The following is a 27,013-nucleotide window of genomic DNA, read 5'->3' as shown; positions in this document are numbered from 1 at the left end:
TATTATTTAGGTATTTAACTCATGCTTTTTTGCATGCCCTTTCTCATGTTTGCTCAAGGCGGGTTACAAGAGGATTAGATAATATACATAGCTACATTAGCATAAGAGCAAAAAGACAGTCTAAAATATACTAATAATTGCCTACAACAGACAGCAAGGATCCCATCCGAAATGAACTTCAGAATGTACAATCGAAAGCAAATGGAAGCACAATCAGCTGCTTTACTTGCTTTGACTGGAACAGATTTTTATTCAAGAGCGGTGCTGCACTCCAGTGCTCGTGGCTTTTGTTAATAATGATCTGTGCAATAGAAAAGCCTCCAGCGAAATCATTCTAACAAAAACTTGTAGGATTAAAGTTCTGCAAGAAACAGGCTGAACTTTGGACTGAAGTTTCATATATAAAGAGAAAAGAGTATAGCAGCGGGGGCTTACTACTGCGTATCTGGTAGATTTTAAAACTCCCTACGCGCGCCAAAGCCGGGAGATATGTGCATGACTTGGCCCAGCGTGCACGATTATAAAAAAAACCCCACGCAGGTACGCGTGTATCTTTGCTATGTGCACAAATTACAAATATTAAAAAAAAAAAAAAAAGAGATGGGGCATGGGTGGGCCAAGTCAGTTAAAATAAAGTCAGCGTGTAAGTACTTATGCGCACGAGCACGCGCTGTGGGTCCCTACTGCGTAACTTTATTTCTGCCATGGACGGCGTGTAAGTCATATAACAAAAAAAAACGAGGCCAGTCAGCGGGGATTTAAGGGTTGAGGGTAAAAGGGAGGCAAATTAGATAGGGAGTTTAGGAATTCCTCTCCTTTACTGGGGTGACCTGGGAACAAACTGGGGAACCAGGTAATTGCGCCGGCGTGCGTATCTACTATAACTCCCCCCCCTCCCCACTTATGCGCTCGAGGTGGCGTTTGCGCGCACCTCGCTATAAAATCACGACTTCGTGTATGTGCGTAGAGCCGATCTTATATCGCACAGGCATATATGCGCATAGGTTATAAAATCGCCGCGTCCATGCGCACAAGCCAGCAAACGCGCGTACAGGATGCTGAAAGAGCCTGCGAAATGCCAAGCTACTAAAACTGGCAGCGCAATACCAACGGGAGATTTCCATTACCCCCCCCCCCAGTACTAGAGGCTGGCACTTAACATTTCTTTTTCATTTTCTTCTTTGTTTTCTTCTTCTTTCGTTTATTTTTTTTTCTTTTCATTGCATTTGTGGAACATTTTACATTTTTTTTTATTTAAAGCAAAATAAACCTAATGAAACATAAAACAAAACACGGGAGCCAGGGTCCCACCCCCCACAAAAAAAAAAAAACCCAAACAAAAAAACCCCTAACATTACCTGGGCCACAAAAATGTAAAAAGGGATCCGGCAGGGCAGGAGCCCCTGGGGATCATCCCTTCCCCCTTTGGATTTCTACAGACTCATGGATGGAGTGAAGGGAAGCAGAGGAGAGAGGGGGTCCTGGGACTTGGGGGCTTCTTGAAATAAAAGAAATGAAATGGGAAGTTTTGTTGAAAAATTATCCGTTTGTACCCCAATATCAATTGGTAGGAAGGGTAAAGTGTCTGGATGCCATAAACGATTGCTTTGTGGAGCAGCTGGTCCTGGAACTGACAAGATAGGGAGCCACTCGGTGCAACGAGTAACAGTGGTTAAATCGCTTGGCAGTAGTCATCAGAATGCAATCAAATTTAACATAATCATTGGAGGGAGAATAATACATAAAAACGACTGCAGTAGTAGTTAGCTCTAAACAGGTAGGGTTATGATAAAACGAGGAGCTTAATTAGAGGGAAAATAAGTCTGCATAAACCATGGAGACTGTTTGGAAGCCACAAGTTAACAAGGTTGAAAGAAGATCAAACGGCTGCCAGTACGGCTAACTGGTGCTGTGAAAGTGGTTATTAAAGCAAAAAAAAAAAAAAAATCTTATAATAAACAGAAGGCAGACTGTAATAAGGAAAACAGGAGAGTGCATAACCAGTGATAAATTAGGTGTAAAACATTAATAGAGATCTTCATTTTCACTTTTTATATTATTATATGCATGAATTTTTAAGTATTTATTACAATAAGAACAGAAACTAGAGAAATCAGTGGAAAAAAATGACTCATCATTTTTCCATTTATGTATAAAATAGGCCAGGAGAGAATTTGAGAAAAAACTTGCCTAAGATACAAACTAATAAAAGCTTTCAAATACATCAAGAGCAAGGAGCCTACAAGGTAGTCAACTGGGCCATTTGATGGTCAGGAGGTAAGAGGGGCATTCAGGGAGGATAATCCATAGCAGAATAATTAAATATATTTTCTTTCTGTATCCACTATAGAAGATGTTGAAGAGGAACCCACCCAGCACCTTTCTCTCTAGATGATAATTCAGAGGATGTATATCTGGAAGAAATGCCATAGCAAACTGAAAACTTATTAGTAGCAAATTACCAGGACCTGATGGTATTCTCCCGTAAGATCTCAAGGAACTCAGAGATAAAATTGCACACCTTTTACTGGTATTCTATAACCTTATCATTAAATTCCAGAGAACTGTAATGCCAGTTTTTTTAGGGCTCCAGAGGTGGCCCAGGAAAAACTACAGATCAGTAAGCCAGACACTGGGGCCAGGCAAAATGGTGGAAATTATTAATGAAAGTCAGTGACTTAGGAACATTTATTAACTTGTCTTCCCTCTGCTAGCTAAGGTTTACAGTTACAGATGAGACATTGCAAAAGGAACTTACAGGGACCTTTTTAAGTTTGAAAAAAAATATTTCACACAAGAGGGAGGACTAAATGTACTTTTGAAAGACACAAAGTGGCTGATGTTTAAAGGGTTTAGGAGCCTAACTTTTGGAATCTGGCTCTTAAATTAGTCCTGTTGAAAAGTTACTATGCCTGAGTTTCTAAATGTAGGATCACTAGGACTCTAAATTTAGAACCCTAAAAAATGGATAATATAGTGGTAGAGTTAGGATGGGGAAAAATTAATTCGTTTTAGGGGCCTACATTTAGGTGAATTTTCAATGGAAAATTTAGGATCTTAGGTTTGATTGAATTTAGGTTGCCTAAATTTTGAAGCTCAGCTTTTTTGAATGTCAGCCTTAAAGGTTTTTCCTCTTCAGTAATTAATATATGCTCTTCTCCTGTCAATGTGAAATTCCAGGGGAGTGAGTTTTGAGCTTTTGTAACTTCAGATAAGTAAGTGATCTTATTAGCTGGAAATCAGTGTTGTGCCACTGGCTGACAATCTGTGATATCTGGATGACATTACATCATTAGAGGATGGAATATTATAATTAATTCATCTCAGAGAGCCTATTAGACAGTGTTGAAATCCAGACTGATGAATGAGAAACTTTTATCTTAGAACCAAGGACTAGTTGATGTATGGATTGCATCAGTTAGTTGAGCAACACATTACCTATCCATCCCTGTTAGTAGCAGGCAAGGGATTGTGTACTAGTGAGATTTATTAACCAACCACAGCTATTGCTTTGAAGACTAGAGTAAAAAGAGATGAGCTTATCTTTTGTTTCAGGCAGAAAGAGCAGAGATCCAGCTATAAAGTAAGATGTTACCCGCAGCTTACTTTTGACTGCTGAGAAGAAAAAAGAGAAGTTTTCTGTGTCCAGGAAGTTTTTTGGTAGTGAGCATAACTTGGAAACACCTTGCTTATCAAGGGTAACAGCGAGTTTCCTAGTGCATGCTACCTGAATTCAGTCTAAGCTTTAACAGGCTTTGGCTGGTTTTAACAAGAAAAAAATGAATACAGTAATTTTTAAATAATGTGTGGTTCTATTTTATTTTCGGTTAGTGGAAGAGTATGAGAATAGTTGAAAACATTTTATTATTATTAAGTAAACTGAATTACCATTGGAAGAATTGTCATGATTTTATTCAGAATTAAGAGGGAATTTTTTTAAATAGATAAGTCAAGGTGACTTCCTGATCAACATGGAGTATACAAGAAGTCATTGTAAGTTCTACAACTGTCACCAATTATATCATCACCCAAGGACTACAGAGAAATTCATCTAAAGCATTTGTAAAACATATGAGAATGAACTGAGATATTGCATACTAATTTCTGACCAGAAATTCACTGTGGCCTTAAGGGACAACTTTTAATTTGATTGACCAGAGAACAGAAATGAGGTCAATGGTTTTCTTTTTATAATTTGCAAAACCCTAATTTTTCTATCTTTTCCTATGAAAATACTATATATTTTTTTACTACAGGAACATTTGCTTTTGTCTCCTATGGAAGATACAAGTCTAATGTTGAATGTGTTGTAATGTTTTCATTATCTGTAGCAGAAGTATGTTTTTCTGCTCCGGCATCCCTTCCCTATCATTGGGAAACCCTCTAGCTGTGTTAAGTGCGTTTTCTGACTTCCAATTTCCAATTACACAGCTGGGAGTTGGAGCTTTCCATGTAACTCCCATCCCGCCAAGAGATCACCAGAAAATGTATTAGTCTTCCTAAAATTAACATAATTCCTTAGCCTAGCCACCATGATTAGGGGAAAGCATCAGCATTTTTCCTTCTTGTATGGATGCTAGTTGGAAGGACAGATGAGAGGGGTTTACATTAGAAACAGAATTTCTGGGCATATGGCTTAATAAAGAGCAGTCAGCATGGATTAGGTAAACAGAGTCACTGCTTACTAAGAGGGTGGCCTTAGGAAATATGTCTATACTGGAAGGGTGGTGGATGCAAGGAGCAGTCTCCCAGAGGAAGTGGTGGAGACAAGGACAGTACCTGAATTCAAGAAAGCATGAGTCAGGCACAGGGGATCTCTGAGGGGAGTGATGGGAATTATAAAGCGAAAGCAATGGGCAGACTAGAAAGGCCATATGGTCTTTCTGCTGTCGTGTTTTACCCAGTTTCTGTAATGAAGTTCCTGAAACCTCTTGCCTTGTCTACGTGTCCTCATCAAATTGCAAACTCCATGGATTTGAAAATGATTTGGACAAATTTCATTAAATGTTTTGTAAGTTTTCTTACTTACCTATTTTGGGTAGTTTTACTGGGAAAGCAGGATACAAATTCTTAAATTATTAGTTGGGTAGACTTGGGGATCACGACTTCAGAATTTTGGGAGTTAGCCACAGGGAATGGATCCCCCCACCCCCCACCATTAGAATCTGTTGGATACTTTCAAGTAACTTGTTTTGACCACTGTTGGCAAAAGGATGCTGGGCTCGATGGACCCTTGGTCTAACCTAGCATGGCATTTCTTATATTCTTTGTAAAATTCTTCACAGAATTAATTTTTCTGAGCCAAAAAAAAATCTCTTTGCTGCTTGCTAGCCAGAAGCGGCTGAAGCCAGCCTGTGAAAAAGCTAATGCAATAATCCAGCACCTGGGCCCCCCCTGTCACTGAGAGCTTCCTCAGGTGGCACCAAGGTTCAGAAGCCTGAAGTTTAGTCAATAAGGGCCCATAAAACAGTGGGGTGGCAACATAGCTCCATCTCTCCAAGGACAGACCGGGCCAGTTCTCGTCTGATGCTGGGAGATGTCGTTTCTGAATTCCCTAAGACACACAGGACCACATCTCCCTGCATGCAATGGGGCAAAATCCGAACGTGACACGGAGTTATGCCTTCACCCTAACTAAATGAGAGTAACTTTGAAGCATCGTGAGAAGGAGGAAGACGCGCACTAGAACAGGAAAAGCAAACGCCAGCCCTCTCTTTTTTTACACTGACATTTTGGTCCTTGCTAAGCATCTCCTAGTCTTCAAAAGCTACAAACAAACTTGCAAGCTAATCAAGCAGGCAAATGTGTCTGCTGCATATTCAGTGTGGGGATATCCTGAAAAGCGCACCTGCCCCCCACGGCTCTCGAGGAACGACCAGTCAACGTCATCCTCCAGGGGAGCTGGAAGACGCATTTTCAGAAGTAAAGGAAATAGGTTTCATGCTAAACCTTCTCAGGGGCTTTAACTGCCCCCCCCAGCCATGTCAACTAATTACAGGGGCTGGCAGGTTTTTGGGGGGGAGAGGGGACTCCTGGACGGAGTCTCTTAAATTCCCTGAAAGGGAAGGCAGGTCTGGATTTTCAGTGTTCATTTTCCTAATCGACTACTTGGAGATTGGCAGAAAATGAAGGAGATTAAAACCACTGTGGTGGGATTTTTAATGCCAGGTGCATATTTAACGCCGCACAGTTTAGCTTTAGTGACAAAGGGTCCTTACCGTCTTCAAAAATGAAAATTCTACCGTTCCAGTTTGGATTAATTAAAGAAAAAAGGAAAAGGAAAAACAGAGCATGCAAGCAAAGCTTTGGGAAATCATCTTAACTGTCAACGTTTTTCTGCAGCACACAGGATGCTTTTGTGCGGTGGTGGGTTTTTTGTGCAAGATTTCAACAGATTATTCCCCCCCGCCCTTAATTCTTAATTATTTTTTTACTAAGAGTAGAAGACAGCGATCTGTTCTTTTGTGTGACTAAACTTTTATTATTATTATTATTATTACCCTGAATGCAGCATGACTCAAAAACTCCGATCAAAGAATTAGGCATTCACTCTGCTGCAGTGGGGTCATTGCTCCCCTTAAAAGCAGGTGACTCTTAGGGGGCAAAGCATCCTTTCCTTTCTCCTGAACAGCCTCAGTGCCCCTCCAGAGAGAGAGAGAGTGCAGGACCCCAGAGGTTGAGAGAGCTGGTCACAGCCTTGCCTTTTGTTGAAGGTGCGAGCTAACACCCCACTATCACGGCTTCTGCCCGCATAAAGAAAGAGGAGTCACTCACCTGGCAACCCTAAGCAAAGCAGCAAGCTGTAGTATATGATGGGCACATATCCCAAGCCACAGGCATACTTGTGAGAGCTGTTGTAGATATGACTGTGCTCCATCTACTTGTCGGTCTCAGCTGCTGCAGCCTTTGGTTCCTAGGCAAGAGAGGACCAGAGAAAGCGAGAGGAGGAAGGGGCTGCCGACCCTCCCTCAGCAGCGCTCTGCATCCGGCGAACAGCTGCGCCCTTCAGAGCATCCCAGGACTCCCTGCACCTGCCGCGCGCGGTGTAATAAATTCAGAGAGAGAGCAGCGCTGCCTGCTCGCCGGGAGGACGAGCTGGAGCTGTCATCAAGGAGGCAGATTAATACATGGGACGCTGATGAGCGAGCTGTCTTCGCTCCCACCTCTGGGGACGATAAGCCATGCGGTGCCTCCGTGAAGGTTCTCCCGGGCAGAACTGCAACCCTGTCTTCTGTCACAGTGCTAAACTACTGAAAGGAAATGAACTGCAGATCTCTCTCTCCTCTCTCTCTCTCTCTCTCTCTCTCTCCCCCCCCCCCCCCCCCCCCAATATATCTGTCTGCTCAAACCATGGAAGGCTTTGCATGAGCTGAAATTTCACTCCAAACCGATTAAAATAAGATGGCAAACAGGAATTAGTAAAAGAGGAAAGAATCACCAAGAATGCACTAGCAATTATTCTAGAAAAGAACAGAATCTGTGTCTGAAAATGGTAATAAGGTGCTATACTAGAAGCAATCAGTTAATGCAGGTCTCAGGCTTGTCTAAAAGTTCATTTAAAAGGCAGTAATTTAGAGCAAGCAAAGCATTTTATTTAGGAGGTGGACTTTTTTCAGGACTAGTATGGAAACCAATTTAGATTTTTTTTTATTGTGTGAAGCATAATTTTATTATTGATTTCATTTTTTTCTCCTTTATTCTCCCTGCTGACGTCCCTGGCAATCTGCTTGTCTCTGTGGCCACCGTGCTTACCTGACATCTTGCCAATAAATAGACTTCCCAGCCACCCCTCGGGCACTATACTGGGGGAGTTTCTGTCAGTGCCTGACACCCATGGCTAGCAACGTATGGGGAAACTGACCAGCAGAGGGGGCAGCACAGGGGCTAAAAATCGAATCTTCTGGTTAAATATCTTTCTTAGATGCATTTTCCTTGCGAAGCTACCACAAGATTGTCTAGGTTGGCATGACTGACTTCCTGGGCTAAAGGATACAGTGAAACCTGTTTTTCCAAAGGCCTAGTGATAGCATTTTGTTACCCAGAAGAAGATCAGGCAGCTTGAGCTTGCAAGGATCAATTTGTTTTGTTTTAGTACATTGAGGACCTCATTCAAAAAGGACTTTTTCATTCCATAGGCACAGAATGGGGGAAAACTTTTATTGAATAAGGGCCCTTAGTCAGGGGTAGAATAAAAATGGAAGCCAGAAGGATGCTTGGCTACATAGGGAGAGGAGTAGCCAGCAAGAAAAAGGAGGAGATGCCTCTATTCAAGTCTCTGGTGAGACCTAATTTGGAAGCTTGGTAGCACTTGCCTTTATCTCTTATGAGAAGAGCTGTTTTGTTCAAGTCCAAATTGTTATATGTGAGAACATTCTTGAATTTGAATCATGGAACTTTGTTTCAAATAGGTCTAACTCCCTCTGAGCATTCAAGGGACATGGCAATATTTGCTAAGGACTGTCCCACATTTCTTTTGAACTGAATTGTGTGAAATTTCACAAAGGGTAGTTCTGATGTTTTCAAAGGGGGGGAGTGCACGTGTAGCCAAATACAGTTTAGTTAGAGCAGTAAAGTGAATACACCGTGGTGCTGAATTCATCATCTTTCTATCGAATATCACTTTTAATTGACAGGTAGATTTTGGACACCTGGAAATACTTGAAGCTTTAAGCACACTAGATCCTGTTGCTAAAGGAGTCTGTTATGCCATGGACACAGAATAGGAGATCCCTGTTCATGAAAGGGATTTTGTTGTGCTTCTGACATAGGATGACATAAACTATTTTGAAAGTGGTATCCAGGGACTGACTTTCCTAATTACTAAACGTACAATTACCTTCTCTTACAGCTTTTGTATCTTACTATGGCACACGGCATGCCCAATTTACAATTTGTTTTCACAACTGGTCCATTTCTAAACCACATAATATGACTTTGCTTTTAGGGCCATAGTATAAAAGCCAGGGAGGCTTTTGAACTGATTCCAAAATGTATTACACATGCTGAAATTTTAATCATGCACTGAAGGCTAGCTTGCAAATGAAAACTAATTAACAGGACATTTTGGTGACCATCTTCAAAGCCAGAATCAGAAACCCTGTTTTAATATACTCTTTGTCATTGGTTACCAAGGATGGAAGATGACAAAACTGGCTTGGATAAGGAGCAATACCCTGCAGACAGTCAAACTTGTATTGTAACAGCTGGAATGCATCCTTAGCTTCAGAAGAGTATATAGAAGCAACCACATAGACAGCATGGGCCAGTTATTTGTTATCAGCTGTTGTATGCTATGTTGTTTCTTCATTACAGTTTGGGTTTTGTGCTTCACATATCCAAACAGTTTATGAGAGTATTTTGTGTTTGAAAGTACGTGCATAACTTTGCAGTTAGGCATGCTGCTGAAAATGAATCCCATAATAACGGAATGTCAAGTAAGACATCAATTAGTGATTTTTTAAAAAAAAAAATTTCTAACTTAAAATATGTGATAATTAAGAAGTGCATGGATAATTAATACATGGAGGAAGAAATCTGTCATGGGGAAAAGGGTATCCTAGAAGAGTAATGAATCATGAGCTAAGAGAAGTCATGGGACATGAGTTTAAGACACCACCATCGCCAACACACTGCAACCACGGGCAAATCACTGTATCTTCCTTGGCCTTCAGGAATTAGTTAAAAACAAGGCATGTGTCTTAATGGGGGGGTTTCTGATCAACTAAAATTAATTCAGGAAGGTTCACATAGATCCATACAATACACTGAATATTATCTCTCTTTCCCATAGAAATACTCGTGTACAAGTCTAGCAGAATCCTGAAGTAAAGGACCATGCTTAAAATTCAGTATAGCTAATTATTCAGTCAAGCTGACATGACCCCTAGATTGAATGCTATATTTAAGGCCTGATTCATTGAGGTCTTTTCCCACAGTCCCAGAAATAGGAGGAAAGCCTTAGTGATTCAGGCCCTTAGAGTCAATGAAATTTATTGTAAGACCTGAAGATTCTTCTACTTCTGGCAGCATCTGCCAGTACTAGCAGTCATGCAGGGATGACAGAAAAGCCTTGACATGGGTCCGTAGACTTCGGAGAATTTAACGGCACAAAATAAATGCTCACAGCAGCCGTCCAGAGCTTTTTTCAATAAATGTGACTTTCACTCGGGGTCTAAAGTGGCAGCACTCAGCCAGACTGGGCACATTTATCTGGTTGGCTGGGCAATCCTCTGTCTTCGATTTTGATCATGGAGTCGCGCTTTAACTAAAATGTTCTTACTCAAGTCTCCTCATTAATGGAACCAAATGGTCAAAAAGTGCAGGATTTAGATTTTGCAATGTCAGGGTTATAGTATCAAATCATCGAGTCTATAGTTTGTACTGCCATCCTATAAAATCTCATTTTATAAATAAATATTATATATATATATATATATATATATATATATATAATATTTATTTATAAAATGAGATTTTATAAATAAATATTATTTATATATATATATAAATAGATATATGAAAAAAAAGTGTCCACTTTCTACTAGAAAATACTATGTCTGATTTCTGAAGCCTCACTAGTTCTAATAGCACCGGGCTTCCAAAAAGGCAAGGGTGACGTGCCTAAAGGGGCCATAGTTAAACCCACAGTTCAGTGAGCCTGGGGAGAGTGGACCTTTTCTTATTACAACATATCTAACCCTAGTGACTGTGAGAAGGATTGTTGCAAAACCTGGTGATAGAGAAAGAGGGGGTCTGGGTGCTGGCTTAAGCACTGTGTGTTTAAGAAGCAAAGTTAAAGATGGCAAGGCCTGAAATACAGGGATAGTGTGAGAACATCTCCCCCACCCCCACACACACCCAACTTTAAATATTGGCAGCAGCTCCAGCACAGTGCTCCCTCCATCTGCCGGCAGTGGCTCAAGCACAGCGCCACCTTATTTGGCAATATTGACTCTGGTACAGCACCACTCTGGACCTCACACTGGCAGAATTTTGCCATCCCAAAATCTTGGTGCTCTAGGCAGCCACCTAGTTTGCCTAATGGAAGCACCGGCCCTGCTGAAATGAATTACTAGCGAAGGTGGTAAAGGTCCATCACCAAGGCAGACTTTGGCCATTCTTGGAACGACTGTGGAGGACAGGGGTGGGAAAAGGGTTTAGAGGGCAGAGAACAGATATAGAAGCGGAAGTGGTGGTGGGTTAGATAAGGGATTTTAATATGTCCATCTACCCAGATTGAATGAATCTCAACTAGTCGAACTGGATGGACCACTTTGGTCTTTATCAAGTGTCATTAACTTTGTTGTTGTGGTACTGCTCTGATATTAGGGCCAGCATGACCCACTACAAGCCATGCATTTGCAGGGGCAGCAACTCTGGGGGTAGAGGGGAAGCATGGCATCACATAGATGAGCTGGCCAGTGGAGGGGTAGCTGTGTGGAGCCAGCTTATCCTCTCTACTCTTGCCCTATCGGCTGGCAGGAGGAGCAGCACTTAACACGGCACCGGCTTCCCGTACTGCATGGGGGCCAGTCTTGCAGTATGAGCCATGAAGAGTTTCCAGACACCTTGCAACCTCATGCAGCAAGAATGGCCCCAGTGCAGCAAGGGAAGCTGCAGTATTAAGTGTCTCCCCCCCCCCCCCCTCCCTCAGCCAGCCGGTAGGGAGGATCGGAGGGCAGGTCAGGCTGCACTGGAGGAGGAGTGGGGAAGAGGATGCTGGGAGATTCTAAATGTTTGGTCAAGTTTAATGGATAAGAAACCAAACAAAAGACACTGATCAATTGGGTCATTATAATTAGATTTCTTTGAGATTAGATCCTGAGATTATGGTGTGCCCTAACTCTTGCATGAAACCAAAGATGAAACAGGAAAAAAAAACCCCCACAAACGTCAAGCAAAGATATTGAAGCCAAATCTAGTGTGAAAATTGATTCAGAATTATAAAGATATTTTAATTGAAAGGTTCTAATCTGTATTTCTGTCAGATCTATTATTTCACAGGGGAGCCAGCACACCAGTGACATGGCTCTTGCCTATGATCTGAAAAACTGAAATGAAGTTTTGCATCTGGATATATTCGCAGTTACTACTGCATTTGCATGGCTTCTCTACTTAGCAATTTATGATCATAGATTCTCTTTTCAAAATAATATCTATAATTTACTATAGCCTCAGGAAAGAGTGAACACATTATAATACTGTCAGCGAATGTTATGACTTACTGAGTTATTTACTCAATATTAATTCGAATGCATATTTATTCTAGTGTTGGTATGTGGATTTTCTGAGATCTCTCTGTTCTCTTTGCCAGCAATGACAGGGGACAAAATAATTCAGCGGAAATAATAATGCACTGTAATGTGGCAAATTGTAAACTTTCATTTAGTACCTTGGTGCATTGCCACCGGTTTACAGGCTCTATTCATATGTGCTTAGAGGTGACCTTTAAACCTGTAATACAGCTCTGTCCGTTGAGTGCAGCAGTTCAGTGGTCGCAGCTGGACACGTGAATATTTAGAGTGTGTCTTACAATCCATGGAGGTTCAGTGACTTGCTCAAGGTCACAAAGTGAAGGAATGGCCAGAAGAATGGAAGTAATGACTTGTAAGTCTTTTGCTCTAACCATTACAGTACAATGCTAGCCTATGGATCGAGGCCACTGTTCATATTTTTTTAGAACAAGATAAACTGGGCCAGCCCGATGGCCCCGTGTCCCATATTGTGCACTGCCATGCGGAGAGACCGGGATTCAATTGCCAGCTAAGGTTTTCTGCCCCCCCGGGAGAAGTCATGGTCCTAATACACTGGTAGCATCTAGAGTTCAGAAATAGGGTACCCTGCATGGCCCACATATGAGGACTGTGCTAAAATGGAGGGAGGAATCCCCAAGTAGCTGTGAATGAAGGCCCATGGCACCAGATCTCAGCCCTGGTTCCGACTGAACTGGAAGCCCAAAGGAGCAGAAATAAAATAATAATAAATAATAAAAAGCTAAAGCTATAGCATCAATACATGTCCATAAACAAAGGTAACCATGCAGAAGGGCATCATGGGTAGGTGGGTGGGTGTGGTTTGAGTGTGAGCATGCCCTTGAGGCAGTCTCTCTGTTTGGTATCCATGCACCATGGAACTTGCATCTTTAGGATGAATATTCATGTTAGTGCCATTATGCAAAACTGGATAAACTCAATCTCACATGATCATTAAGGTCCTTGCTTTCTGAACTGGAAGGCAGTTATAAAGACTTTAATTTTTAACAAAGCCATCATCCTCACTATTTTTTTTTCAGTAAAGCTCCATCAAACTGTTTGCAGGTATTTTACATTACTTTCTGATAAAACTGCAAGCATGAAATTTACATTCTGTTGATGATCAGGGGACCTGTCTTCTACAAGATCTATAATAACTGACTTTTAAAAGCCATCATTACCTCAGCACTTAGGTATCTCTCTTCCAGCTGCAAATAATCTTCAACAGATTCTTGGGTGATGGTTATACAACAATGCATGTTTCAGGTATCGGTCATTTTATTTTTTTAAAGCACAAGACAGTTTCAGAAAAATAAGAGTTTTACTTACGACTTACAAATGAATTACAGTATTTAATATGCATCATCGGTGTTGACTGATAAGGCCTTTTTACTATCCATAAAGCTAATGATAAACAAGTGTCTCATGTTTAGGTAATGTAAGTGTGTAAGGCTATACTTTATTTCTCATCAGACACTGATAGAAGCAGTCCAGAGAAAGGCAAGCAAAATGGTGTGGGGGCCCGCACCGCAAGACTATTGAGAAATAGAGTAGAAGAGGTGAGACTGGAGGAGGTAAGTATTGTGATGAAGCAGGGGCTTCACAAATGCTGAAGCATCCTGAAGAAATAGGACAGTTAGGAACTCCAGTAGGTAGAGGGTGCTCTGAAGGGAGGTCCAGGGAGATGGAAAAAAGAGAACCAGAGTTGGCCAGGATAGGTATGTGCAATTGTTTGAAATGACATGGACGATATCAACTATATTGTCTCCGTCGTTTCATTTCGTTTTTGAACTGAAACGATAGGAAAAAAAAAAAGATGAAATTTTGTCGGGGGGGGGGGGGGGGGTTTAATATCATTTTTTTGTGTGCACTACTTGCAAACAGTGCGCTCAGGTACTCAAAACAAAGCAGCACAACCTGAGGGACAGAGAGAACCCCCTCCCACCATCCCTGGAGGTGGCTGTTGCTTTATAAAAGTAATATTTTGTAAAACAAACCTCTAGTCATGGGCCCCACCCTTCTCCTTTTGTTAAAAAAAACCAAACAAACCCCTCCCCCAGGAGCTGAACACTCGTAACCCATCTTAGCCCAACTCCCCCATCAGACTCATCAAAATCTTTTTGGTGGTCTAGTGGGAGCCCTGAAATGACCTCCTCTGCTCCCAGACCTGGCAGCAACCATTTGGTAAAATGTCTTTTGCTTCTATCATGATCAGGGGCTACTGATGCCATTAGATAGCTCCTGTCACAGGATGGGGCAAAGGGCAGCCTGGTCAGGGAGCAGAGGAGTTATTCTCAGGCCCCCACTAGACCACCAAGGAGAATTTGGTGAATCGGGGGGGGGGGGGGCTAGAGTGGGCCATGGGGTTACCAACTGGGGGGAGGGAGGTTGTTTTTTGTTTTGGTTTGGGTTTTTTTTTTTTACAAAGGGAGGGACTGGGAGGTGGGGGCAGGATCTGTGACCTGGGATTTAATTGAAAAAATATTACTTTTGGGGGGAAAAACAGCCACCTCCAGGGGTGACAGAGGTCTCTGGAGACCCCTCTTTGGGGTCCTCTTTGTTTTTGGAAAATAGTGTGTGCTATTTGCAAATAATTCATGCTTTTGCAAATAGCGCACACTATTTTCCAAAACCAAAACCAAATGGAACCCCCCCTCAAAAAAAAAAAAAAAAGAAAAACACCTAAATGAAACACAAAAAAACTAAGTGCAATTTTTTTGCTGTGAACATCCTAGGCCAAGAGATTGAAAAGCATGAAGGAACAGAAAGCAGAGGGCTGTTGGGAAATGTAGTCTTGAGATCCTTGGCACAGAATTACCGTATTTTTCGCTCCATAAGACGCACCTGACCATAAGACGCACCTAGGATTCAGAGGGGGAAAATTTAAAAAAAAAAAATTGTGCTAAACAGGCTCTGCGTCTGGGCGTCTTATGGAGCAAATTAGGGGAGTGCATAGTTTTTTTTTTTCTCCCCATTTTGTTTTCGGGTCTGGGGAAGGCCATTTCGGTCCACTCCCCAGATCAGAAAATTTTTCTTTCTGTGGGAACCCCCAAACCCCCCCCCCATCCCAATCCTTTAAATTAACAACCTCCACCCCCCTGACCCCCCCAAGACCTGCCGAATTAATTTCCTGCAACCCCCCACCCTCCTGACCCCCCCAAGACCTGCCGAATTAATTTCCTGCAACCCCCACCCTCCTGACCCCCCCAAGACCTGCCAAACGTCCCTGGTGGTCCAGCGGGGGTCCAGGAGCGGTCCGGGAACGATCTCCTGGGCGTGAGCCGTCGGCTGCCAGTAAACAAAATGGCGCCGACGGCCCTATGCCCTCACTATGTCACTGAGACCGACCGCTGCTATTGGTCGGTCTCAGTGACATAGTGAGGGCATAGGGCCGTCGGCGCCATTTTGTTTACTGGCAGCCGACGGCCCTATGCCCTCACTATGTCACTGAGACCGATCGCTGCTATTGGTCGGTCTCAGTGACATAGTGAGGGCATAGGGCCGTCGGCTGCCAGTAAACAAAATGGCGCCGACGGCCCTATGCCCTCACTATGTCACTGAGACCGACCAATAGCAGCGGTCGGTCTCAGTGACATAGTGAGGGCATAGGGCCGTCGGCGCCATTTTGTTTACTGGCAGCCGACGGCTCACGCCCAGGAGATCGTTCCCGGACCGCTCCTGGACCCCCGCTGGACCACCAGGGACGTTTGGCAGGTCTTGGGGGGGGTCAGGAGGGTGGGGGGTTGCAGGAAATTAATTTGTCAGGTCTTGGGGGAGTCGGGGGGGTGTTTGTTAGATTTTTGTTTGGTTTTTTTTTTATATTCGCTCCATAAGACGCACATACATTTTCCCCCCACCTTTGGGGGAAAAAAAGTGCGTCTTATGGAGCGAAAAATACGGTAATTGGGTTCAAGCTAGCAGCCTTGGAAAGGTGAGCTACTAACAAGCTAATTAGAGACTGCAGGGAAATCAACCTGGATCTCAAACACTGCCTTTCAGACAAACGGGCGAAGGAGAGCCAGGAGGAAGGAGTCACTCAGATGCAGAAATAAATCTGCAAAAAAGGTACAAATAGGGAGTAGGCACTTACATAGTCCTGGGAAGGAGAGCTGGCCTATGCTGGTGTCTCCAGGGAAGGTACTGAAAACTTTCAAGCGTGATGTCAACCCTGGTGTTTGGAATAAAGTTGTTTTTACTGCAAGTGCCTGGCTCTGAGCAGTGCGTTCCAGAAACCGTCAGCAGGTTGTGCAGCATATCCTAGAAGAGAAGAGAGATATGGCCATTTAAATATCCGACATGCACCAATAATGCACCAGAATCAAACCTTTTCTGCTGGAAAAGAAGCTGTAGAACTAGGGATCGTGATATGAAACTCCAAGGTGATAGACTCAGGAACAATGTTAGGAGATCTTCCCCATGGAAGGCGCTTCTGCAAGAGGTGGTGAAGACGAGAATGATGATGGAGTTCAAAAGGGTATAGAGAGGATGCATATTCGAGATGTAATATTTCTCCACAGAGCGACAGTTACAACCGTTTTAGTTTTGCTGACTTTTTATGTAGGGATGTTTCTTTTTTGGAAGTCGCTAAGAGCTGTTGGTTTATGGGATTATAAATAACTTAAATAAACAGGAGGGCATGGAGGGTAACCTGCATGGAGCAGCAGTTACGATAAGCGTCTTCCTGAACATCTCGAAGACCACTGGGGTCTTCATCTGCCATCATTTTGCTGTGTTTCCATATTCCAATTTTTTGTGAGTGACAATGCTCATGGTTGCTATGAGATCTGACAAGCAGGCATGCTGGGTTATATTACGTCCTAGCATGACTTTAACATAAAATATACATTTAGAAAGTAGGATTCCTGGGACTTTATCTTCAAAAGCACCAGATGTCACTGGCTTTGGCTATTTGTATGTACTTGGAAGAGTGCTCTCTGCATCTGATTCTTTTAAGGTTAATAATAAGCTTTTCTTTGATTAAAAAAAAATAGTAGAAATTCAGTTTGTGGTCTGGAGGCCACCGACAGGAAATTGAGGCAGAGAAATGCCTTTGCTATCTCTACCACAGGGAGGTCATTTCTCTGGATGCTCTTGATCCGGTTCACTGAAAATATCATTTTAGGCTGGATAAAAACACATATTTGTTCATTCATCAGGTCTCGTGCTAGAAAGCACCACTTAGGGCCAGATGTACTAAATCATTTTATAAGAAAGAAAGCTTAGTACTGGAATATATTTGATGTCCCCTTCTGGTTGCATGAGGGCCTGCAGTAAAGATCCTTTCCGGTGTATAGAGAGCAGTAGGAGGACAGGCCACGTCCACACAAGGAGTAGAAGACGTGTAAGTCTTCCACCTGCCTTGCTCTGACTGTGTAGAGGTTTGTTCAGCCGCAGCACAAAGAGAGTTGGTTGAAACCAAATCTTAGTGAAGTTAACAGCTACTGTGTTATGTTATTGTTGAATTCAATTATTTACATCTCATTTAATCTTACCGAATTACTATTTTATCACATTAAGACCACAACAAGCTGATGCTATCAAGCTGTGCTGAGCTAATTCAGTACAAGCAGCGAGGAACTTAAAATAGCCTAGGAGTTTGAGTCAGTTCCTAAGGCTCAAAGCATCGAGGGCAAGATTTCTGAAGGGCTATATAGGGTTAGGCTAATTCTAAAAAAGCAGAAGAGGTGGGTATTAACTGTTTTAAGCCCCGTGGCCTGTTTTCTGTGAAATTCTCAGATGTGTGATAAATAAAAGAAAACCTCAAAACTACTTATCTCAATCAAACATCTCCTAAATTCCCTGAAACTCATAATCAACTTTGACAAAACTGAAATAATACTCATGGATAAAAAACCCAATCCAAATTCGCCACCCCTGCCTTTACTTGACAAACAAATGAACTCTATACTCTCCACCATCCACACCAGGAACCTCGGAGTTATCATTGATAAAGAACTTTCTTTCAAGAACCACATAGCAAATAAAACTAAAGAAGGGTACCACAGACTCCTAACCTTAAGACACCTGAAACCATTTCTCAACCCCTATGATTTCAGAACTGTACTTCAACTTCTTATCTTCTCCACCTTCGACTATTGCAACTCCTTACTAATTGGAATACCTGTTTCATCCCTCAAACCACTCCAAATACTGCAGAACTCAGCCGCCAGAGTCCTAACTGGAACAAAAGGAAATGAACACATAACACCAATATTGACCTCACTTCACTGGCTCCCTATTACTGCACGTATTGCTTACAAATCAATGACCATAATCCACAAAATTCTAAACAATGATCATCAAGGTCTTAACACCCTAAACATAATCCCTCAAAATCCTCAAAGAATCCTACGCTCTAATAACTCGGGCTACCTAAACATTCCCCCTATCAAAGATGCACATCTGGCAACATCAAGAGAAAGAGCCTTTTCAATTGCTTCACCTAAACTTTGGAACACCCTACCTAAATTCCTGAGAACCCAACACGACCTAAAAATATTCAAAAAGGACCTAAAAACACTAATGTTCCGCAAATTCTACACTGACCCTCAGACGTTTGATCATTCCAACTCTCAACTGAACTCTCAGTTATAAACCTTCCAACCTAATAATGCTCTCTGGACTTGATATGCTTATTTCTGATATTGTTCAAATTGTTTTTTATTGTTGCACAACTGCTAAGAAAAATGTATATTTTTGTAAACCGTTATGATGGCTCTACCGAATGACGGTATAGAAAACTCAACAAATAAATAAATAAATAAATGAAAGGGTAAAGAACTGGCCCCCTGAGCTTCCCGAAATAGCATGGAAACAAATTCCTTAGGATTTAGATCCTTTGCGTGTGTGCATGGAAATTTTTTTGGGGTCTTTTTTTTTTTTTTCAAATAAAATTTAAAAATGATAATAAACACAATAAAACAAACAAAAAGTTGTCCAGTTCCATCCCCTTTCCCTAAAAAAAAACAAAAACAAAAAAAACTACTGCCTCCCGGGACCCTCTCACCTTAAGAAGCGTATAAAATCTGTTTAAAACGTCACGGGACAGGAGCGATCCCTGGTCACTTGGTCACTTCTGCCCCTCTGCTACCACCGTTTCAAATTGCCCCAGCAGACCAGGGCCAGCGTCGCCATTATTCTGTTGTGTTTTTGTTTTCCTGCAGGGGAAGGACCGGTCAATTATTTTAAAAACAAAACAAAGGAAGTTTTGTTAGGTTTTTCTTTCATTTTGTTTTAACAATGAAATGAAATGCCTTGTAGTAACTCGGGGGGGGGGGGGTGTCATTTTTTCAAACCGCGACGGGCCGTTATCGCGGGCATTAGGGCGTTATCGTACGCAATGACCACCGCATTGCGATGTTAAAAAATGTAAATGAGGGAAAGGGGCGGGGTTTAGTAAAACGAGGGGCCGGTAGCGCTGCGGGCAAGGATGTTTTGCAAGTTACTGCCAGCAGTAGCACCGGGAATACCTGCACCCTTTCTACTGGCGCTATGGGGGCGAACATGTTCAGCGCCGCCGCAACCGCAGCGTGCGCCGCAGCACCGCCAAGATGCAGCTGGCTGCACGCTTTCGCCCCCATCCCCTTTTCTTGGCTGCGGGCCATCATTTCGCTATAATTATATATATATATATATATATATATATATATATATATATATATATATATATATATAATTATAATTTTATAACTATAGCAAAATGATAAATCTAGGCCTAAGGAAGCTCAGGAAGTTTGCAGAGCCAGAGGCCTAGGCAATTATTTTGTAGACCAGCGTCAGTGTAGAGGAGTGGTGTGTCCGTCATTAGAGCAAAATGGTCGTTTTATGACCCCCCTGCAGAGGTAGGAAGCCTGTGTGGTCTGTTGCCATCATAGCTCTCAATACCCAATGTGATGAGATTGTTTTGAGGAAACCGTGAAACCTAAAGTTAGTCATGTCCCATGAAATCAATCACTCAGTACCTGGTGAGTTAAGTACCACAAGACATAACTGCAAGTTTAACTTGATCCTCGGCCCCTTAGTCTATTCAATATAATACAGCTAATGTAATCGTGCGAGTCTCGGTAAGTAATTAACTAGATAAGGCCACTCCTGGGAAGGAGACATTAATTAAACCTCATACAGAGCTTGTCTAGCTGGCGCTAGCTGAGGTATCAGGTATACTTTGGTATCAGGTATGACATTCTGTAAATATGAAATAATACAGTAATGGATTTTGAAATGAACATTAGCAAACTATTGCTGTGATACAAAAAGCTTTAGACAGGATTTCTCTGCTTTCCACCAATTAAGAAATTTCAAACTGATTTCAGCAAGCAAACCTCGCCGTATACTATCACACTTACATAAAATATTCAGCGCATGTTTACATTTGCTAAAGCAAAGAAATAGAGTATATATTTTAACCTCTATGTAAGGAGATTGAAAACCACCTGCAAATTGAGAGCTATTTTTCAAGACTAGTACAAGGATTTGACCTTTGAATTAAATGACATGACTATGTATTCACTTTGGAGTAGAAGGCCACACTTTAAAACAGTATCTGAATTCAAGGAAGCATGGGATAAATACAGGGGCTCTTTAAGGAAATGCTGAGAATTATAATGCTAAATTAATTGGACGAATGGGCAGACTGGATGGCCCATACGGTCTTTTTCTGCCATCATGTTTCTGTTTCTATTGGCCAGGCAGACTAAAGAAAGCAATTGCTATCCCTTGGAGTGAGTTACAGGACATAGGCCTACTTTCTTACATCTGCCCTGGACCGGTGACTATCACAGACTGGATGTGGGAGTTGATGGACCTTGTTCTGGCCCAGCATGGCATTTATGTTCTTATTCTTTCATAATTTTGCTTTGGGACCCTCTTACCCCCATCTTACTGAATATATTTCCGTTCTTACCGAGACTTTGTGCATTGCAATTGGATCTTCCAAAGAGTTAAGCCTCTATCAGATTTTTTTTTCCCTTCCCTGGTGGGCCAGTGTAATAAGGTGTGCTAGGCTGTGCGCATAAGATTCCAGAATTAACAAGGAGATTTGCGCACAAGAAAATATGCGTACACATTAGCACGTCTCCATGCTAATGAAGACATTAGCTATTACTCCCCAGTGCAGGGAGGTGTGTTAAAACCCTGAAGGCTTAACACAAGTTTTGTAACGTTAGAGAAATTTTCCTCCTGGTCAGAGGGGGACTAATGTTAATGCACATGGCTGGGGCTAGTGCTAGTCTATAGTTCTGTGCCCCAATGTGTTCTTGAACCTGGTGTTTCTAGTGTGGGGGTCCTAGACTGGGGTTTCCCCAGCTGGGCAACCCAGGTCTGGCCCAGTACCATAGATAAAATAAGTAAAATGTGGAGGTATAAGCACCTGGGTCTAATGAATCCCAAATTAACTATTACAAGAAGAGACACAATCCTGTCTTATTCCAAAGTACATACAATGTTTTAATGGAGAAATATTCATATACACAAATTAATATTGCATAGTATATTATACAAATGTAAACATTACACACACCTATGTTACACAAATGACATTGCTCATACCAAATATAAATATTACACACAAATATAGACAATACATATCTATATATATCATAAACGCAAACATTATATATGCATTACCACTATTCAATCCCCATATTACAGTTCCTTTAAAATCTACAATTAAATTTATCACATCCTGTTCAGCAACTATTGCTGTTACAATACTACTCCCAAATTTATTAAATCCCACTCAGCACTTTCGCAGTTACAACGCTAATCCCTTCAATATATAGACATATTAAATCCTCCCTTCCTTTTGTTACAACAAATCCCTACAAAGGACCCTTGCTTCGCTGTAACCCACAGTTCATCAGGGGATTATCATCCAGGGATATACGTAAAGGACACAAAACATGTTTTTTGTAAAAACTAGGAGCTATATTCAATATAAACCTTTTCAGCAACTATGAGCAATGAGATTTAGATGAAGGAAAATACGGCGCGGTCCCAGTGTGCACACACATGCTTTCTACAACGATTTGTAATGGATAGAGCCAATAGTTGAACTCCAATAACTCAATTATCTCTCATCGTACAAATCTAAAAGTAACCAAAAAATTCAATGAGTTCCCAAATTTAATCCATATTCAGTACCGTAGACAAACAGTAGCGCCAGAAAAGTGAGTTAATTTAACTCCTGGGTCAGAGAGTTACCATGCCTAAAACAAACGGGAGCCAGGGACCCTCTCCACCAGGATTCCTGAGTCAGACACGAGTGCAACTGATTATCATTGTTTAAGCTCTTTAGGGAAGGTACTTATAGTACATAAGAACATAAGAAATTGCCATGCTGGGTCAGACCAAGGGTCCATCAAGCCCAGCATCCTGTTTCCAACAGAGGCCAAACCAGGCCACAAGAACCTGGCAATTATCCAAACACCAAGATGAACCCATGCTACTGATGCAATTAATAGCAGTGGCTCTTCCCTAAGTCAACTTGATTAATAGCAGTTAATGGACTTCTCCTCCAAGAACTTATTCAAACCTTTTTTGAACCCAGCTACACTAACTGTACTAACCACATCCTCTGGCAACAAATTCCAGAACTTAATTGTGCGTTGAGTGAAAAAGAATTTTCTCCGATAAGTCTTAAATGTGCTACTTGCTAACTTCATGGAATGCCCCCTAGTCCTTCTATTATTCAAAAGAGTAAATAACTGATTCACATCTACTCGTTCAAGACCTCTCATTATCTTAAAGACCTCTATCATATACTCCCTCAGCCCTCTCTTCTCCAAGCTGAACAGCCCTAACCTCTTCAGCCTTACCTCATAGGGAAGCTGTTCCATCCCCTTTATCATTTTGGTTGCCCTTCTCTGTACCTTCTCCATCACAACTATATCTTTTCTGAGATGCGGCGACCAGAATTGTACACAGTATTCAAGGTGTGGTCTCACCATGGAGCGATACAGAGGCAATATGACATTTTCCGTTTTATTCACCATTCCCTTCCTACACTCACTGAATGTACAATTGTCTAACATTTTCACCTCATGCTTCTCCAGATTCATCATGTTTTGGGGCATAAGGCTGTTATCCCTCCATTCAGTACTGTGGTGCAGCTCCTTGCCTGCCCAGCAGTTCTGCTGCCGGCTGATCTCAGTTTCTCCACACCAAGAGGAATCCGGAGAAGCATGAGGCCATAGCGCCAGACCGTTGTACTTACAAGTGCTGCACAGTGGTGATAATGTGCTATTGTAATTGCCTTTTCCAAAGAGGCTACATAATGATAGCGGCGCACACAGCAAATTGATGCAGATTTTATGGGTTGTTTTTTTGTTGTATGTTTATGTATAATGAATGTTTATATCGTTACCTGCGCTATACAATGTGGATTTCATGGAATGCAAAAAGAGAAAAACTATTTAAACTTTATGCCAGCCTGGCTAGTGCATTTTTTCAGATAGTTTATGCTCATAAATCATGGTTAATGCTCATAGCACATGATTTATATTCCTGAAGCATGGTTTGTGTTTCTAAGTCAAGGCTTGTGTGCATTAAACATTACGAATGCGTGGTGTTAATTTTTTTGTGCACACTTTTTGGTTTTGCATGCATTTTATTTTGTTTAACTCCCGGCGCACGCGCATGCTGTCAGCTTCCTGTGGCGGGAGTTCACAGTTTTTATTAGCGTGTGCACAAAGAAAATGTGCGCCAATATACAGCGCAAGTTCTTCCGGCTCATCTTGTTATATTGGACTCTCTTTGTACAATGGGCATTTGCTAGAGTTAGGCTTGCTACGGAAACAAAACAAGAACAGAAATGGAGAAAAAGGCCTAAAAATTGCAAGCTTCGGTGCTTGAAAAGCATGTTGAAATGTCCTTCCTCATCAGGAATGTTTTGCAAAATGTCATGCATTACACAGCACCTGCAAACGATTCTGTAGGAGGCAATTTTCAACACAGCTCGATCCGTTGCAAAGTCAGGGATATTTTTGCCTGCAGGTTTGTCTCAGTCCTGAAAGGGAAAAATTACATGCATGCATTCCCTTTGCAAAGTATCCCTGGGGAGGAAGTGCCCACAGAGACTTGCATCTGCTTCTCTTCAAAATAATGCACGTGGTTTTGAGATTGGCTATTTATCCGAATAAAACTGGCTGGCTGTGGACCAGCCTTTCCACGGGTACAAACGTGCAGGGGGGTCAACGGGGCGCGTATTTTTACCCGCAGGAAAAAGGAGGCGGGGTTTGGCAACGACACACCTGGTTTTTGCACTTTCGAAAATGCGTGCGTTCTTTCAGAGGGGATGGAGCGCCCGCAGACCAGGCAGGTAAACATCTCGGCAGGTGCTTTTTCCATGTGGCAATTTTCAAAGGCAAAAAAAATCCTCATATTTTCCCTTTGAGAACTGATGCAAAGTCCACAAATAAAAATAACCAAGGACTTGGCAACTGTTGGGGAGGGGGGGGGGGTAGTTCTGAAAATTGCCCCATCATCACAGTATGTACAGCCTTCAAGAGGGGCCCAGGATCCTGGCATCGACGCGCCAGGCTGTTTGATGGTAATTCACAGGGAAATACCTGACACATCACGAGGCTCTTGTGCCTGGATCAGCTTGGTTCTGATACCCTTCCCAGGTTTGGGCTTCAGGAGCCTTTCCCGCCTGCTTGCAGAAAAGATGCCGTGTGATCCGTGCTGGGGAAGTCATTTGGTGAAAAGAAGCACAGGTTTCTTTTTTTTTTTTTAATTAAATGCTATTTTGGGGCCATTTTAGAGGAACTCTGAAGACCTGTGGAAAAACTCAGAACATTTTCTGGCTTAAAAGAAGACGGGAAGAGAGGTTCTGCATTCCGCTCAGGCTCTAACCGCATTACATTTGACAGCTCAGCGTGGCACATCCATTTCAGCCGGTTACTCTGATACGGTGGGGAAAAACAGTAAATCCTTTCTGTGTCACTTGACCCTAAATCACTCTGCGACAACATGGTGCGTTTGAAATGTGAGGCCAGCCCATGGGCGGCAGATCGGATGTGGCCCCGGTTCCTGCAGTCCCATATCCCAGCTCGGAAATGGCTGTTTCTGTTTGATCCTCCTGCTCCTCTCAGTTTCATGGAGCTGGAGGTACAGCACCCTGAGCTTTCATTTACAGCTACCTCCTCATCCTCTCCTCTCCTCTCCCCTCCCATCTAGTCTTGTCTGTACAGTTACAGGCCCCTCTGGCTGAAAAGCGCAGGAGGAAATCGCAGCCTGCGCCAGCAACCGTGAACCGCAGCATCCTCCGCTCTTGCCAGCCCCCCCCCCCCCCCCCCCCCAAAAAAAAGCAAAAGTCGAGGAGGCTGTGAATCGACCCTGTGGGTCTCTCGTGCTGCGGCTGCTGTGCACTGTGCAGTGCCCTGGGCTATCAGGCCCCAGCCTACCAGAGGAACTGGCTTCCAATAGAATAAAATAAGTTGATGAAGTATCTGGCGGTGCTGGAATAAATCAAATGTTCAATTTCTTTTTAAATTCTCAGTGAACGCCGGGTGCGCTGTCGCTCTTCTGCAGGCCTTTATGTGCTGCCGCAGCTGGCAGTGGTTTTCAAATCTCTCTTGACTCTGCTCCCAGTCCTACCCCAGCAACTTCGGCAAGATCACAAGGAGCCGCGGCGACGTGCTTCGTTAGCAGCGTGAGCTCATCCCAACTCTTTTCCTGCACAAGGAGTTGAGAATATTCAGAAATGTGATATACTGCCTTAATTAAGCAAGCAGCCCGTATACTTCATCTTAACAAAAAAAAAAAAAGAGGCACTTGAGGAATCATAAATATTGACTCCTCCTTTTTCAAGTCTGAGTTAATATCTTGCTGGAGGATTTGTAGCTGTAGCAATTAAGTATGTGTAGGTCAGAAGACCTTTATTGCTGTTGCCTTGTATTTTTTATGTCAATAAAAAAAAAAAAAATCAGATTTTACCAGTATTAATTACATGCATTGAACAAATCTTCATGAATTTCATTGGCGCCGATATGAATTCTGTTAATTGCCATGGGCCTGCTTTAAAGTAAGGCCCTTTTATAACAAACCTTAGATACTGCAAACCTGGGACTTATTCCCCCAAGATGGCTGTCGTTCGGTATTTATTCCAACAATCAGTTTTGGTGCAAAGAATCCTTTTCCTTTATCAGCATGTGATGGTGCCTATCTGGAACAGATCACTGAGCGTTTAATAAGCCAAGGCGATATTAAAGAGATTCACTCAGCTACCCCTGGGGCAGTCAGCTGGATTCAACAGCTCAATGTAAAATTATAGTCACTGCTCGGCTGCTGCATCAGTCATAAACAGGAAGAAGCTGTGAGAATAGAAAGTAGACACGCTTTATTGACTGGGTTGGGCCGAAAACACATGCCATGAAGGCCCAAGGACTTGACCTCTTTGCCTAAGTGAGCAGTAAGAATAAGCCTACAGTGTCTGTGATTGTTTTCGGTACAGTAGCGACGCCGGTTAATTTGTGGTATGCACGGGAGGCATTCAGAAAAGTTGCGAGATGGGAATTAAATGCAGAACTTTATTAACAAAAAACAGGAAAAAGATGATCAGCCTCAATAATGGCGTAGAAATGATGTGACTGAAGTGGGAATCTGGGAGTAACGGTGCGCTTCATTAAAAGTTCCCGATATTATGCAGGAACAACAACCCAGGGACCATTTTGAGTGGCCTGCGTGGATACATGGTACGTGTGTGTGTGCTTTTTGCAGCTAATTTTCAAAGGGAAAATAAGCTGGATAGTTTCCCTTTGACA

The 27,013-nt window shown here is 42.4% G+C and overlaps 1 protein-coding gene and 1 long non-coding RNA gene across 3 annotated transcripts in view; one reads left to right on the top strand and one right to left on the bottom strand.

Annotated features, from left to right (window-relative positions):
- GPR139 (G protein-coupled receptor 139) overlaps positions 1-6,877 on the bottom strand; it is a 39,629-nt gene extending 32,752 nt beyond the window's left edge. The window contains exon 1 of the mRNA XM_029576424.1: positions 6,775-6,877. Coding sequence (XP_029432284.1) covers positions 6,775-6,877 — 103 coding nt within the window. The remainder of the gene's footprint in view (positions 1-6,774) is intronic.
- Positions 1-27,013, top strand: part of LOC115075735 — a 192,176-nt gene that overhangs the window by 109,499 nt on the left and 55,664 nt on the right. The gene's annotated exons all lie outside the window — the stretch shown is intronic.

Source organism: Rhinatrema bivittatum, chromosome 14 (genome assembly GCF_901001135.1).
Source record: "Rhinatrema bivittatum chromosome 14, aRhiBiv1.1, whole genome shotgun sequence".
Classification (NCBI taxonomy): domain Eukaryota; kingdom Metazoa; phylum Chordata; class Amphibia; order Gymnophiona; family Rhinatrematidae; genus Rhinatrema; species Rhinatrema bivittatum.
Note: the sequence above shows the minus strand (reverse complement) of the source record. Positions and strands in the feature narration are given on the sequence as shown.